The 17,965-nt window shown below is 41.2% G+C and overlaps 1 protein-coding gene across 1 annotated transcript in view; it reads right to left on the bottom strand.

Annotated features, from left to right (window-relative positions):
• The window catches only part of LOC308146294 (proton myo-inositol cotransporter-like), a gene marked incomplete at both ends in the record, with an annotated part of 60,226 nt that overhangs the window by 17,702 nt on the left and 24,559 nt on the right, over positions 1 to 17,965 (bottom strand). The window contains one exon of the mRNA XM_080518038.1: positions 7,046 to 7,154. Within this exon, the coding sequence (XP_080374164.1) occupies positions 7,046 to 7,154 (109 nt within the window). The remainder of the gene's footprint in view (positions 1 to 7,045; positions 7,155 to 17,965) is intronic.

The following is a 17,965-nucleotide window of genomic DNA, read 5'->3' as shown; positions in this document are numbered from 1 at the left end:
TGTGTGTGTGCGTGCGTGCGTGCGTGCGTGCGTTACAACAGGACATGGAGGTTATTCGTACAATAACCACAGAGAGTCCAGAGAGAGGCTACCTGACACACCAGGTCAAATCAACCTGCTGTAAAAATAGCATCAGGCGTCTGGCTGTGTGCATGTACATGATATGTATCGGATTGTTCAAGAAATGAAATGCACATTGTCTGCTTTTCTGTTTGAGAAAATGATTTTCACAGCTCTTGTGTACATTTCACAGAAGTAAAAACCCAATGCGAAAAACAAAAAATATGTGCCACTTTGAGATACTTAAAACGTACTAATCGTTTTAGTTTATTCAATCTATTCCTCATCTGCATGCACAGAAAGGCAGACGTATAGTGACCAGAGGTTGACTTGCTTTATTACACATAAAATGTGCATGTTAATTTGTTTTCAACTGAGCAGTCTTTAAATTGCCTCCCATTTGATCCAGTTTTGCGTATGTATGGTGCAATCAGCCTCCCATTTGCATCTAGAAAGATGGATTTATTTATTTCAACATGTTTTTACTTGAATGTTGTCATGTAAGATCGGCTGCATTACATTTACACAACATTACATGATTTGACAGTTTTTTGTTTTTTTTTAATACGCACTGTAAGCTTTAAATAATGACACTGAAAGCCTGTCAGCGAACAAACAAACTAATTTTCTCACAGTTATTTGTGTGTGTTGGATAGGACATTAATTATGCAAAATAACAAGCAGCGTCCTTTCTCCCGGAGCAGCTGTGTGTGCTCGGCCAAAATATGTCATCAGATTGAACGCTGGCTACGCGTTTTGCACGAGAGTCTCCGCTCTGCCAAGAGTTTGGATGAAGTTCATCTGATGAAGTTCGCCTGCATAAATCCCGGCCATTAGACGGCGCGGCGCCGACACAAAACACCTCATTTGCATTCACAGATGGGATGCGGATCTGCTCCGAGTGTATTGTGTAAGCAAGGGTGCGAAGGGAACAAGCAGTGATTATTCAACCTGTGTCTCTGAGGGAGTGAGCTGTGGGATTATTACTGCAATATGCATCCTGCTAATACGACAATGATTTCTTTCTTTTTTTCATGGTGTCATGATCTGTACGAGAGTCATGTTGGGTATAAATGAAGACAACAAAGTCTGGAACCTGAACACTGCCAGAAGATCAGCCCAGTTCTGTTAGTCTGTCACAACTGTACTTTTCCCGACAGTCACTCGCTGTAATTCCCTGTTCACTATGCGAACCTGCGAAATTAATTTAGCATTGAACCTCCAGGCAGGACTAATACGACAGCCAAGGAGCAGAGAATAAAAAATATAAATGTACATGAATAAATCTAAGAATGTATAAATGGGAGGTTTTGTGGATAAGTGAGCACTTTTACCAAACCTACAACATGCAAATTTACAAGCTAATGGTCAACATTGTCTCCAAATGGAAATGTAAATTTTTTTGCAAAATACCTGAATTGACTTTATAATTAAATGACTGAGGGGTGAGCGTTCCAAATGGAAAAGGGGAGTTCACTTATGCAATGCATTATTACTGCTTCAATTTCAAAACACAAAGATGTTCCACATGGAAGATGGAGGACTGAACTGCCGATATTTTATTTGTAAGGTGACCAAGTCAACCATGTATCCTGAAACTGTATTGGGAATTTAAAATGTAAAATTACTTCATTATGGGTAGAGTAGCGGCGTCACAGAGCTGAACTCCAACTTCACTCTTTATCGGATAAGCAACCATACTTCAAAACTTTCCAATTTATTACCATGATGGTCCAACGATGTTGCACAGAGCGACAATAGCCAAGGAAAATAAAAATTAACTGCTGTTCCAAATTAACTGGAGGTCCAAACACAACACTGAGGTAAAGCACAGAGTGATCAGAGGGGCAGCAGTGAAAGCATCACTGCTATACTGTCAGGGTGAGTTTATATAAACATGCATGCAGAAATCCTTTCTTCTCAAAGTGTATAAAAGAAAATTTGGCATTTTCAGAATGTACATGCATTTCCTGCTCTCAAACTGAGAGCTCGTCTCCATCAATAGGCATAAATATGCATCATCAGTTTACTGCTCTGGCCCAACTGAGGTCAAATGTGGCTTTATGTGGTCAATGAAGTAAACTAAACTGAAGATGGACCGACAACAAGCAATGCATGACACCCAAAACATATGCAAGCTACAGAAGAAATTGTATTTGGGGTGGGTTTATGCAAATGAAACATAATTAGTGGAAGAGAGTCAAAGTTCAAAAAGGGTAAAAGCAACTGTATTCAGAATTTGCTGGAAATGTATGGTTTTGATCCCTTTTATACTTGTCAACAGACTCCCTTACAAATCAATGCATACAATATCGTTTATATACATTGACAATGCTTTCCGGTTAAAATTTGTAAAGTATTTGAAAGTATTTTCATGAGAAATAAACTGACCTTAAGCATTGTTTGCTGGAAAGCTTAAATCCAGGACCTGAAATGGACAGTGTGCAAAGATGGACTTAAATGTCCTCTGTGAACATATTTGACTCAGAAAAAGCACCAAAAAAAAAGAAAGAAAGCTGCAGAGTCCATCAGCGCTTTTCTGTCAAGTTCCTAACTGGAGAGAGCGGACTGTCAGAGCAGAGTGACAGCCAATATGTGCTTTTCTAGTACAGTTTGCAATTTTTTCGCTTAGGTTTTTTTTTTTTGCCTGCCAGCCAGCTTTTCTCGCTGCCCTTTTTCCTTCTCTCTTTTTTGTGCCAGCCTGGTGGTTTAATCAGAAAAGCAGCTGGGGACAGGCAGAGAGAAAGCGAGAGAGAGGCTCGTCTCTAAGCCCGGCTGATTTACTAGCCCCTCACACCTCCTTTATATCTTCTCGGCTATTAGGGCGAGCCTGGCAGCTCGGCGTGGAAACACAAAAAGAAGGGCGGGTGGTAAGGTGTACACAGGCAGGGGTCCTATAATAGTAAACACCCAGAAGGACGTTGAGGATAAGTTGGAGGTAAATCAGGTGTGCAGCAACACATGAAAGATATCAATTTTTTAAGCCTTGATTAATATTTTACATATTTGCATTACATCCATCATGAAAGGACGACTGTTGTCATGGTAACACCTGCAGTTTCCCCGTCTCTCCTCACCTGTCATGCAGCTCGCTTGGTGTCCAACATCATTCAGGTAAAATTCCGCGTGACTGCGATTGTGTATGATTTGGCCATTTGCCTATTATATGCAATAATCTAAAATAACTTTTTTTTCTGGATGTGTTTAATAAATATATTACAAATGAGTTGTGAGATACTTTTTACACTGTAAAGCAAATTTTTTTTTTCAATCTCTCTATCGGGCACCGTAATCACTTTTGTTGACTTGAAGCAAAGGGCTTGTGCACTGTTTTGTCATTTAGCACAAAAAAATGATTTTCTTTTTTCTTTTTGCCCCCAGAAAATGACACGTTGTACACGCCACTAGCTATATAATGAAGTGTGACATTGGAAAGCTGCTGCCAATTATTTTTCTCCGTCAACGTTCCTCATCTTATTTTACACCACATCTGTCATCACCTCACATCGTTCATTGAAAATTTTGGTGTGCTCCTGTATTCATGTTCAGCACTTTGTTGTGATGTATGGATCTTGTACTTGTACACAGAAAGCGATTTGTAAGTGACTCAAAGCTGGTGGAGAGGGTTGGAACATTTTGGCCAGGTGCTAAAACTTCAATTTGGATCATTTAAGTAGCTCAAAAAAAATTTAATAATAAAATCTGAAAGCAGACCATGCGTCTCCCATGTGAGACTTGTGGCTTCTACTTGGTCCTCGGAGGTGTGACATCTTTGTTGGTGGATGTTTTCTACCTTCCCTCTCCCCTCCCCCCCGCTTCCTGTTTTCCACAGATTTGCAGCCTGCAGGCAATTAGCAGTCAGAAGGTAATAAGAAGAGGCGTGGAGATCAGGGGGAGGCTCGCTCCCTCAGGCCCCGTTTACACGACAAGGCATTGTTTTTGCATTTTCGTCTCAGACGAGTTTCGCGTTTGTACAGAAACGTTTCAAAAACGATGTTTCCTTTTACACAGAAACAGCAGAAATGCTCAAAATAATGTAGTTACCACATGGGGACCACTAGCGGGTGCTATTTGTTTTTATAATAAAACCACACAACAATATTCTATAAACATTAACATTGTCATTCATATGGACAGACGACCATGTTGGATTTCTGTGGTTGACAACTTTAAAACTATAAGTCCCAGGAGAATATGGACTGGGAGTCATGCCACTCTAGAAGCCGCCATTGTTGTGGCATGTGGCAGTAGTAGAGTTTCTGAAAAGTAGTGTTTTTTCCCCATTGACACAGAATTGGTGCGTTTTCAAAAATTGTGTTGAGTTATGTCGAGGAGCGTTGTTGTGCAAACAGACCCTCATGTTTTCTATTTTCACTTGAAAACATGTAAACGGGACGTCAGACTGACACTCTTTGCCCCGATTCAATCCCTCAGTTGTAGCTCTCTGTTCCATATATTTGACACCCCTGCTTTAGATTTTCCCTCCATTGCAAGGCACCTGATTGTAAATGAAAGGTACATGAACGGGCTTACTGCTCAGCCTGTCGATGACACATTCATCAAGTTTGCTTGTGTTTTAGCTGAGGCTCCTTAAAATCATTTGCATTTTCTCAAGTTACAGTCTGTCTGATGAACGACATCCCTGCCGGGCAGGGAGCTTCCACACATCATTCTCCATTCCTAGACATGTGCAGAAATGTGTAATTACAATAACTGTGATATGACGTGAACCTGCGGCACTGAGTGGGTGAACAACAACTTTTTCCAAACCTCGTAAGAACGAGCAATTTCTGCTTTTATTACCGTTCACAGCATCAATTGCTTTGGTGATTTTAAATAATGACAAGCAGTTTTTTTTTTTTTATTTACTCTTGATACGACTCAACCTTGTGTTGGGACAAGAAAAGAAATCTACACTCAGGAAAACTGCTGGAAGGTAACAGAAAGGTCAAATGGGATTGGGACGTCTTGGTTTAAAATGTATTGCCAACAGTGTGAGGTCCTTGATGCCAATTTTTGAGAGATGCAATTAACTCCACGGGAAGCTGCAGTGCTTATTTTTTGCAATTGAAAGGGCAATCAGATATCAATTTGTGGACCGCGTTAGCATGCCAGGTGTAAAGAGAACACAGACAACAGGCTCCATCAAAGAGGCATCAACACTGGGCGCAAATGTGTCTCTCTTGAAGACATTTTTGGGAAGGCTTGCAGGACTGATGGACACATAAGTCAAAGAGGCAGAAAGGTGGATAGGGACGGAGCAGTGACAGATTGAGTTTGTCCCCTTGGCGGCTCACAGTGTTGACAAGTATGTATGAAGAGAAATATGCAGTGAGACAGACAGATTAGTGGCAATAAAGAAAAAGAAAAAAAAAAAAGAGTTTCTCTTCATCTTTTGGCAACTCAGGAAGTGCAAATAAGTACATGCAAATAACCTCCAATCCCACGAGAGTGCATGAGCGCACACGCCAAAGTCCGTAGTGTCACATTTCGTGCGTTAACTCACACGCGCTCGCAGACATACCCGTGCACGCGCACACTCATCCGAGTCGCTCTCACCTCCGACGGTTGCCAGGCAACAGCACATACCCACAGATTGTTTACAGAGCCTTGTAATATAGTTCATCTCAGAGGGGAGGTGAGGCACAGACGGATGGCACAGTCTTCTCGCATGGAGAGATACAAAGAATGAAAAAAAATGGGGGGGGGTGGTAGTGGTCCGTCGCTTCACTGCCAAGTGGGCAGTAAGATGACGGGGGCCATTGTTCCCCAGTGTGCGATGAAAGGAATGTTTTCTGATTTAATACCGTGCCGCTGGAGCAAATGCACCCGTCTAGACTCCTGGAGTTGAAATGGGCAGGCATATGACGCGCCGAGTCGGTTACATGTAACATCATTGTTTTGATGAACCGTGAGGCCAAAAGAGATAAAACACAGTTGAACTTTCCCTTTCAGGCAATATGATGTAACAATATAAAGCATCACTGTTCAGTTGATGTCACTAGAAATGACAGATTGACCTTGGCTACTACAGATATTTTTTTTTCTGTATGCCACGGAGAAACATAGTGACATTCAGTTATTTGGTTAAAACGGACACAAAAATATATAATTGTGCTTTTGAGATGTGCAGGTAGTTTTATTACTGTGGTGTTGCATTAGCTGAGCTTTGTGAGTGTAATGACTGATTCACTTCTGTAAGCCACCTTAAGATGCATTAGTTAGTTGGAGGAAGATGCTCTATAAAAACATCTAGATGACATGACTAATGTGCACATGAACGACAAAAAATCTAAGCTAAACTAGAAATATCAATCAGCAGAAGACTCTAAAAAGGTATGTTGATGTTTACCGAGGCCTCTTGTAGCAATGATGGTCCATAATATCATCATTTTAACCATTTTAGATGTAATAAAGTCAATGAATAATTCACTTGCCATTAGTGACAATATTTTTGGTATTTCACAAGTTTTTATACTAACTATTTGCTCTTTATTCCAATATCTTGGTTGCATTAAAAACATACATTGGAAATGTAGTAACGACAGTCAATAATGTCATGAAAAATATCAAAGTCAACAAATGTTAAAAATAATATATATGATTGCAGTTTTTCTGCACTTAGATTATTTAGGTACATTGCTGCTTTTAAGTGTCTTTTCACATTTTAATTATATACAGTGACTTTGGGTGTCCAGAAAAGTGCCTAAAGAGCAGTAATGTTACAATAATGTATAATTTCAAACAATTTTAAGGACAGGATCACACTTCTCAAAACATCACACACATATGGAAGTAATGGTGTCACATTACAAGCCGGCTTTAGTTTGTGTTGTGTTGATTCTGTGAATCTAAACTGCTGCAAACTTTAACCAACATACACTTGATCCTTTGATATTAAACACACCATGAAATGAGATTCTGTTGTTCTAGGACCTTCAGGACGGTGCAGACGAGCGTGAGGCAGGGGAACAACTCGACTTACGTGACTGTGTTGATTCCAGAGAGCTGTTGGAACATCTGAAGACCACAGCCCACCAGGAGGGCACGGCGAGTCGGGGGGTAGGTCAGCATCCGCCAGATCACTGGGCCATCTGGAGGAACAAGCAGAGGCACACCAGAAATTAATTTCCAACCCAGCACGACATCTCTGTGCAACATACCCAGCCTTTAATAGAGTTTCCCTGTAAAACAAGCCCGCGACCGGAAGAAAAGACCGACCTCAGCAGCTCTTGAGGCAGACTTTCCTCACAAAACTTTACCTCCATTTCATGTTTCACGCGTCACATTCTTGTGTGTAAAAAAAAAGAAAAGAAAGAAAAACGCATGAGCAAATGCTCATTACTTTTTTCTGTATCCAATGAAGATTAACACATTAAAGTCAGAGTTCATAGGCAATTTGATTACATTTTTTTTTTCATAGTTTGCCAATTATTAGTCACTTCAGGGTCATCTTTACTATTATGTCTCGCAGTAATGACAGATGCTACTTTCCCTATTACTTGAATAATGACAGGTGAGATGGAGAACGATGGGGTCGTCGTTTCGCTTGTTAACTTCAATAAAAACGCCCTCAAAACTAGTAGCAAGCTCCCCGTGAACTAATCTTTCCCCACAATGCTGCATAATAAGCCTCATTGCTACTCTGGACTTTAGTATTTAAACAGAATCATGTGGAAAAAAAAAAAAAAAGGTTGTGGTGTGATTATTTTCATCACCTCTCCTTCCCACAACAGAAGTGATTCAACTGTTTATACAGCTATTGTCTCACTTGTGTTTTGCCTGAGGTACTTAACTCTGACTGCCGCATGGGCACAACAGAGGCACATCAACGGCCCACTAACATCCCATATCTATTGAAGGCAGCTTGAAATAAGAATTAATAGCAAACAACAAAAAAATGGCAGTGGAGAAGCAAATACGGGACTGTTGATACCGCAAATGTTCATTATCATTCTAGGTTATTAGTATTTATGTAATTTCAGAGTTAAAGATGAACAAATATGTGCCATTTCATTTACCAAAAAAATAGATTTTTTTTTTTTACATGATTTTGATATCAATCCTTAGCAAGAATAGCTAATAAATCCAAAGGATCCGAGACGGAGCATCAAACAAACCAACCTCCAGATTGGAAGACCACCTGCTCGACGAACTGAGCCGCAGCCTGGGAACCTAATTATTTTGTCACAGTTTATGAAATCTCAAATTAATCATATATTCATGATTTGGCTGTCAAGTTGGTGTTAATAAATCAGACCTGTGCCATCGTGACATCAAAAAATATCATATGAAATAGTGCCATAATAACCTTTAAATTTGTTGTGGTGCACAAAACCAAACAATTACTACGGCAAATGACTACAATCTCAATATAAAGCCTCTTGTGGGCCGGATTTGGCCCGAAGGCCTTATGTTTGACACCCCAGTCCAAAAGGATTCAATCTATAGCCTCCTCAAAGTGATGGAGGAACATGAAAAGACAATTTGTCTGGAGAGGATTGTGGTAGTACACTGGCTGCCCTTTTTTTCTTCTTTTTCCCCCCTCCTTATTCAGATGGCGGGTAAAGCAGCGTGGGATGAAACAAATATTAGATTTTGGCTTTGGCCTGGTGGAGTCCTGCTTGGCTCAGCTTCAGAGGCATACTGCAACGCGCACAGACTCCTTCGGGAGGAGGAGGAGGAGTCTTTAATAGGATGAGGGAAGAGCTGGACAGACATGGAGCTAAGTAGCAGGTAACGTCACAAACACAAGCAACATGCAAAACACATCATAAACAAAGTTGCACGAGCCGGCGCATATGGGATGACACATGCAGGCTGAGTATTTGGGAGCAGCTGTGTGTGGGAGGACTCTGGGCCAGTGAACATCTCCTTTAGCTGTTTGACAAGAAGACCAGACTCAGTGAAAGAGGCTCCCTCTAACACACACTCACACACACACACACACACACACACACACACACACACACACACACACACACACACACACACACACACACACACACACACACACACACACACACACACACACACACACACACACACACACACACACACACACACACACACACACACACACACACACACACACTTGTGAGAGGGGACATTATCGTTGACCTCTTATTTCCCCAGATTTGGAAGTCTTTTTGACTTCCAGCTATTAGAGCGCGTTTTCATAGCGGAAGCCACTTTTCACCTTCTTAAAGAGATTACAGGTTGTTTTTCACAGCGTGCAGTTGAAAGCGCAACTTTTTGTGACATGTAATTACTTTTCTTTTTATAAAATCCAACAGAGAGCCTCAATTTAAAAACTCACATCTCACATCAATTTTCCCACATAAACAGGCCGAGTGAGTATTCGACCAGAAATTACAGTAAAACGGCTACTGCAAATATGTTTGTTTTCTCATTTGTGTTGATATTTGTGTATGTGTTTTTGATTTACCAATAAAGAGGTTACTTCCACTTCTTGGCACTACACAATTAGCAGAATGTACAAATCCTATGTAATCTATTCCTATTACAACATCTAGCACCTCTAGCTAATCAAATATGTTGAGCTTGAAGACAGGTGCTAAATTTGGACAATTTCCAGTTTTCTAGATTAGCCCAGTATGAGCTCAATTCAGTAACTATTTCTAAAGCTTTGGAGGAAGACATATTTGTTTACTATTCCATTTACTATTAGCTGTCTGTACCCATCCACCCACTCCACACACTGAATAATTATACCACAAGTCTAACAACTTCTTAGGTAAATAAACAGTAGCTATACAACTAATAATCATCCAGCTCAGCCGCGTACAAGTCAAAAGATGATTTGCTTAAATCAGGTTGTTTTCCTTTCTAAAATATCATGTGGAAACTAGGGATGCACCGCCTGCCACTCCTAAATAAATGTAGAGGAAACCCTGCAGTTTCTGACGAAGTTTTATTGAAGGTACTTTTGTTAAATGTTAGTACTGTCAAATGTTGGTAAAAAAATGTATACAGTATATGTGGCAGTGCCATAAACGACTTCATTTTGAATGTCAGTACATCACAATGTAGGAATGTTGTTCAAATAACATCTGTGGGGAAAAAAAAATGTGTGTATTGGTCGAAGTACTCAGTATCGGTGAGTACTCAAATGCAAGTACTCATACACTACTCATTTTGGAAAAAAGTGGTATCGGTGCTTCCCTAGTAGACACGATGAGTAATCACTCTCAGGACATGTATTGTATTATAAGTATTCATGGACAGTAGTTTTCTTCTGACCAATATGTGTAAAAGCCTGTTACTACTGAGGACAAGGGATTTCTGCAGCCTTTAGCGTGTTTGTTTGACCTGCTTCAATGGCTTTGACACTTATGCTGTTTTGCACAGTTAGATTCTCTCCCTGTTCACTTTTGGCCTGTTGTTTTCATGTTATGACATTGGGTTTAGTCACTGTGAGGACTGAGCCTGTGAAAAGAACTGCTTCGTATCATTTGTGAAGTCTAAACTGGAAAATATCCTAAAACAAGATACATTTTTGAAAAAAACAGATTAAGCTAAAAAAATATTTATTTTTTATCTTTTTTAAATCTGGCTACGTCATCTTCTACATCCGGTTTTATAAAAACCTTTACCCTATGATCTGCTCTGAGTACAAATTGTTTGGTTCATATTCAACTGCATTTTTCAGAACTGGGTTTTCAAACAGTTTTGTATTTGTCAGGGTTCAATATGAAGCAGAGCCCTGCACAGACAATGAAGAGGAAGCAATGTGTTTATGGGCCGAGCCATTTCCATGGTGCTAACCTAGTGGAGTGTGATTGGTTGATCCCAAGAGGCCAGACCAGAGGACCCTTATCTGATTAGGGACAGGGAAATCAGGATTCATGGACCCAACTCAACTATCAAGAGAGTTGGAACCTGATGGCTGCAAGAGGAGTGGCTAAATCTACTTTTCCTTGCAGGGACAATGCATTGATTTACCTTCAGCCGCTGCAGACTCACTCTATACGTAACTGGAACTTCTACCTAACCCAAGGATCTGCCACATCTCTGGCCAAATGTATCTGAAGCTGCAAAAAACGTCAATTTCTTTGAAATAAACTTCTCATTTAATTGTATCCATAGTTTTGCTATTACAACAAAAACTGTATCTGTGTATATTTTCATTAGCGGACACTCATAGCTGCAACTAAGAAGCTGTTTTCGCTTCAGCAAGGCATCTTTAGAAATGTAATTATTTTCAGTGGATTTATACGCGTTTGCCATTTAAGGCATTTGACTGGTTTTACAAATTTTCGAAAAGCTTTAAGGAGCATATACAGAGGGGCGAAAAGAGCCACATGTGGTTCTAGAGCTGTAGGCTGCAGATCCCTGACATATCAAATGGCATACACACAATAAATCATACAAAAACAATGATTTTCCGTATTATTACCGCTCTGTAAAAAGTGCAAACAGAATCACAAGATCAAACAAATAATGGTGTGATGACACATTACCTATGCGAGAACATTAACACACACGTTTTCACACACAGTTTTGCTTTGAAATCCACTTAGGCATGAGGACACACTCTCTCATGCACGCATGCACGCACACAACGCCACAAAACACACTGCTTCATTTCCTCAGTTGAACACCACCCAGCTGTAATTTAATCAGATGAGATATTGAAGAAGAGCGAAGGCAATGAAAAACAAGCCAGCGCGCTACGAGTAAGCCACAAGCACAGTGATTAGGTCTCATAGCACTGCAGTGATTGCACGTTAGTTTTCCACCTTTCCAGTTACATCTGCGTCGCGTGAATTACCATCTATACTGTAACTCCGTACCCAGTGGTTTTAGCCAAAAGTACGAAATGTATCTCGACTTAACTACACAGTGCAAAACTCCCACAATCAGTCGCTGGCAGCATAAACAAAGCAGTGTTGCACGTCTGTTGGAAATGGGGATAAGCCCAACGGTAGGCTGCACAGCTCACACATAAGGCTCGCTACCATGGCACCTCCTCTTATGTCAATCCAGCCACAGAAGCTCTGTGATCAATCTCCCACCATCACCACCTGCACTCTCCCTCCTTTGATTATCTTGCCAGCTATCAGTCTAGCAAATACAAATCCCTCGCCCGGAGCCCATGATACAATTTGTTTGTACAGTCGACCAGGGGAGCCCGGGAAGTGCTTTTAATGAGATCGGCAGCCGTCTCCGTCTCCCTTCACGTCATCTCCCCGTCTTTGATATTCAGTGAAGGAATCTCCAATTAGTTTTTTTTTTCCCCTCAGCTACCCGAGTTCGGGAAAACACCAGCTCCACTTCACAATCCGACCCTCACAACCAATTAAAGTGCTCGTTTAGCGCGGACGGTCCTGTCGCACATTTCTTATTTATTCCAGCTTCCTCACGTGCGGCCACTCGACACAATCAGATATACACAAGGGAGAAGAAGTAGCAGAACGGGAGCAAAGACAGGAGCTTGCTGTTCAGGAACAGTGGCAGGCATCCAAATGAAGAACTACTAATTACTGATTACAATTATGATTTATAACTGCATAAACCTCAGTCAAATATAGCTAAATATCTGGCGATGCATGAGCGACGTACAATTCGGGACTCGAGGTGGCTTTTAGAAAAGCAGAGGGAGCAATGATCAGGCCAGACTTTGAAGAGGAACAGCGTCACTCTTAGGATGGACAGGAATAGCTCCCTCCATCCGATCCAATCACCGTGTCCCGGGGAAGTAAGAGCCTGGAAATGGGCTACACTTATGTAAGGGAGCAGGTTGCAATCAAGGACGAAGCACCCCCCCTCACACACACCCCAATTATTTCTACTACATACATACAACCCCCTCTTCCCTTCTTTCTCACCTCTCTCTCACTTCCTCATCAGAGCTGGATCATGACATATCTCACCCTCTTCACAGTCGAGAGCAGAACAGAAGGTTGAGACTAATGGAGAATAGAAATTAGATCTCTCTCCGCTACAGCTCGAACCACAGGGCAGCCCACTCAGTGTGTCACTAAATTACAATACAACGGCTGATCATACACCTGCTGGGAGAACAGGCTCTCTTTAAACTATTCTCAAAGAGTTTGACGTATTAAAGGAATAGTTTGATGTTTAAAGAAAGCTACTATTTCTGATGGGAGTCTGCCAAAACAATTGAAGCCCTTAGATATGCACTATAGTACATTGAGGCCACATCAGTACAACAAAATGGGCTGTGGAATATGAACCAGAAGACATTTCTGCATCTTTAGAAAGCTTTTTTCCAAACGTGAATAAAAGGAAATAACACCACAAACTGGTTGCCTTGAGAACCAGACTGACTTTCGGAAATCAAGAGTGTTATCACTTTCAGAATAGAGAAGCACTTGAGACGGGATTTATTTATATATTTGGGTTCTTTAGCAGTCCATAACAATTGCGACTTTGACTTCAGGTTGGAATGAGGTGTGGCGAAATGAGGATGGAGAAAATGTAATCAGTCAAAACCCTGTCAAGCGCTTGTCAGTGGAGCAGTTGTTGCAGACACGCGAGATAATAATAACAAGAAACGGTCGGCGATAAGTGGAAACATGCCCTCTTGCAGCAGAACTTCAAAATGTAAAACTAATGCCTCGCATTTCCAAGGAGGGATGAGTCTAGATTGGTTCTTTCTCGGGTAATTGAGAATCACTCGGGTGCCGTCATGTTGAGGGAACGCAGCCTTTTAGGTGGAGCTGATCAAATCTAGAGTGAAGCCTGGCCTCCTGTCTGCAGATGCAGGGGAGCAGCTGTGTTTATCCAAGGGCGCCGAGAGGCCAGCGGTTGCCAGGAGCTGAGCACCAGACACACAGATGGACGGACGGATGGATGGAATCGCGCAAGCCAAGGAAAGGAAAATATACATGAGTGGCCATGACGTTTACACAACCTGCTGCTCATTAATGCAAGTATCTAATCAGTCAATCACATGGCAGAACCTTAATCTATTGAGACACAGTCAAAGACGACTGGCAGAAGTTCAAATAGGGGTTGGATTACGCAAGAAAGATGATTTTAGTAACTTTGCTTGCAGTCAAACAAGGTTAGTGTGAGTATCACTGCGGATTTCAAATGTTTTTTCCAAGTTTCCATTTCTCCAGTCCACAGTGACTCTTCAGAAATGGATAATTCTACATCTGGACCATCACTTATGGTCATACATTGTAGGTCTTGACAGAGAAAATGAAATTCCGAATCCAAGTGGCCGAAAGAGGCTTTCTCCACAGAGTGACATGTTATGAAGTGAGCAGCTCAACCATTGAGGACAGACTTAAAGTAGAGCTGCTACTCGTCTCCATCGAGAGGAGCCACTTGCCACACTCTCCGATTGTCAGGGCAGCTGCTGAGGAACAGCCTCCAAAAGATTAAAAGGAAGTTGTGAGGGATATAGATGCCTTTTGCTCCTTTATTTTCCATTCCCTGATAATGATGTAGGTCCTATGAGTGCATTGTATTTTTACCCAAAAAACGTCACCAATTTATCCCTGTGTTCTTAAAACGCAGTCAGACTCACAGATTTAAAGATAGGATGTCACAAAACCACTTTTTAAATCACCCCCAACCTCTTGCAGCTCATTATATCAGTCTAAAAGCTCCTGGAACTTTCCAGCGGATTTTAGTGTCGTCAAATCAGTTCAGTGACGTTGCTCTTTTGCACTGAAAGGCAATAAAATAACACAAAGAGAAAATTCTGTGTGATGAGGAGCAGCTGTTTCCATTCATGCTTACAGTGTCAATATGGGAGTCAATAAATCTACCACATCTCCAGAAACTAATCAAAGGAACGAATCGATTGAGGGAAGGAGCCTGCTTTTTGCTTCCCCCATCAGTCACACGTTTCTGTCCATATTGGAGCTGATGAACGACACGGAACTACAGTGTGACTTTAACCATTTGTCGGTTGGAAAGTATTATAATGTAGCCGCCGAGTTATGCACCACCGAGGATGAGGCAGAGTGTTACCTGAAACAGAGGGCAGAGAGGCACATGTATTTTTCAGCTTCCTCTGACTCTCCAGTCGAGATTTATATTATTCAGTGATCAGAGTCTTCAGATATGCCATTGGTCATTAGAAACAGAGCAAAGCCTTGAAGGATCCAAGAACTTTGTGAAAAATAAAACAAAAAAACAAAAAAACAAACTGGGTAAAACTGAATGCTCTAACAACTATTATGCAAGAATCAGCTGCATGTTGCCGGCTTGACCAAAAACCTGCAGGTACCGAGGGATGGAAGGAGAGATCGGTGTGGGAGATCAAGAGTGTGTGTGTGTGTGTGTGTGGGGGGGTGTCTTGGTTGCCTCAGTGGGAACACGCAACAATATACAGAAGAATAATCACTTTTCATTTCACATGTTATTATCCTGCTGGGCAGCTGGAGAGTTTCGGTGGACTCACACAAACTCACATTGACTGCATTTTCTATAACCCAGGAGCACATGGGAGACAACCCCTTGTGTAAAGAACTGTATGTGATGTAAATCCCAACTACCAATACGCCCACTCTTTTGGATTCCTTTCACACACCGTGCCTGACTGTAGCATGTGGGGATTTGCTTCTGCTGAAATTCATTATCACAATTTTTGAAAATGGAGAATAATAATGGAGCTGGCCCGTCTGCCCGCCCTCATAAAACACAGTGCGAAACAGTTTGCTTCAATATCCATCTACCAGAGCAGCGCTGGTGACGGGAGCAGAGGGGCGAATCATGATAGATCCGCCATTGCACAACTCTCCTCGCTCAATTATTAATAAGCTGCTTAAAACCTACAGGGGGACAGTGGAGTATGGAGCTCTTTTGTTCACTGCTTTTTGTACCACAAGGGGGAAAAAAAAAAACCAGAAAAAAACTCCTCAGCGTTTGAGTCGATGCATGCTGAGAGAAGCAGAAAGTTAAGCCTGAAAATAATTACACCTCAAACTTTCCAGCACAATAGCATATTTTGGACCAGTTTAAAAATACAAAACAATCTACTTAACCAGTCAAAACATTTTGGATATAAGGATAAGCCAGACAATTATAAAAAACAAAACTATTTAAAGTCTGGTCGAGTGGGGAAAAGAAGCATGAAATGCAGAATGTATCCAAATAAATAGGAGGATTTACCATTGAGATTCTTTAATTATTAATGTTGGAGCATACACGTATGTGTAGTATGAAAGCATAAAGGAAACCTGTGAAAACTGTGTGCAAGTCTAGCCCTCACATCATTTGGTAATGCATAGTCAATTTATACTTCTATATTGATTGTGAACAGATACATTTTGTTTTCAGTCTACAGTAACCTGTAAAATCTAAAATAAGATTTTTTTTATTGATTTATGTACTTCTTATTCATATACTTCTATACTCCCCCCCCCCCCCCCCCCCCGCTATTCAGTCATTTGCACTTCTTCATGTTTAACTCAAGGTGATGTTCAGTTCACCACCATTTATTGCTTTGAGGTCAGTCAATAGTATTGTAAACCGAATGTAAACCGTCTATATATGCGGTATCTGCTATGCTTGAACTCCTCCTCTCAGAATGAGGTAAAGACAAAATGTTATTTTGTATTACTTGCGGCAGCCCCTCAGTAAAAACAAAAGGCTCCTGAAAAATGCATTGAAAGCCACGAATCATTCTTTCAAAATGACACACATCAACACACACCACCTGATCAGTACTGAGCAGAAACTACAATAACTTACAGGTAGATGACATGAGTGTTCAGTGTATTTTCACCCGGTTGGGTGTCAGTTATTGAACAGATGGAACATACTCTGAATGCAGACAGTGGGTGCAATTGGTTGAATCCATGTAAAAGACAAGAAAGAGCCAACATGACTCTCAATGACATGAGTCAAATATGTTTCTATCGAACATGAGGAAACAAAGAGAAGAAAGGAGCGAAAGGAGCACAAAGACATGAATGAGGTGAGCGACAACTTTATACTATTTCTATTACTATTCTATTACCATTGCTACTTATATTCAACAGCAACCAGACCCCCCCCCCCCCCCCCCCCCCCCCACCAGAGGTGAACCACTGTGTGAGGCCTTTCTGCTCCAAGACACAAACACACTGACACAACAAGATTTAGCAGGAAGTCTTGTCAACATGATCACTGGGAGGCAGCAGGAGTTTAGTGACAAACTCCTCACATTTGATCTCATCAGAATCTTCCTAAGCTTCTCCTTCCATGACTCGCTGGCACGTCTCGTCTGAAAGACGAAACCCAGGCGGGTTTCGGGATATTGAACAATCCTACGATGCTGTGGACGGTCTGCTACAGCCACAAAGCCTTTAAAGAAGATTAGGTGAAAAAAATCAATGTCCGATTGATCCATTCAAGCGAAGCGAATATTGTGAACTACAAGGGAGAGAGAGAGAGAAAGTAACTACACGAGGGGATTTTTCATTAGGAGTCTCAAAGAAATCTTCAGAAAGCTCGTTTCGAAGCAGCAACTCAGAGAGGCAGAGGTGAAGTAAACACTCCTCTGAAACTTCTTATCATATCTTTCAAAGTGCTGGCTCAGTGATCACAGAGCGCCCGAGGCATTTAAATGTAGTAGAATAAAACAAATGTGTTGTGTTGACGAAGCTCTTTAAACAGATTTGTCTGTTTGGGGAAAGCAGAAATCTGTGCTGCTGTGGTAAAGAGCAAAACATGTGCCTTCTGATTCCAGTTCAAAAACATAAGAGCAAAGGCAATAATTAGGGAAGGCAAAGAAGGGCGTTGGGTAATTTTGACCAAAATATCCGACTTAGTTGATGGATTACTTCACATTAAAGCATTTATGCAAAATACCACCCTATTCGGTTTCGGCTTGTTTGCTTTTCTGTGTAGATCTTGAATGAAAAAAAGAACAAGTTCTATTTGAGTGTTTGTGGTTTTCTCTCCCTGTGTCTACCTG

Source organism: Blennius ocellaris (genome assembly GCF_963422515.1).
Source record: "Blennius ocellaris genome assembly, chromosome: 22".
NCBI classification, from domain to species: Eukaryota; Metazoa; Chordata; class Actinopteri; order Blenniiformes; family Blenniidae; genus Blennius; species Blennius ocellaris.
The sequence above is the reverse complement of the archived record's forward strand: the minus strand, read 5'-3'. Positions and strand labels throughout refer to the sequence as shown.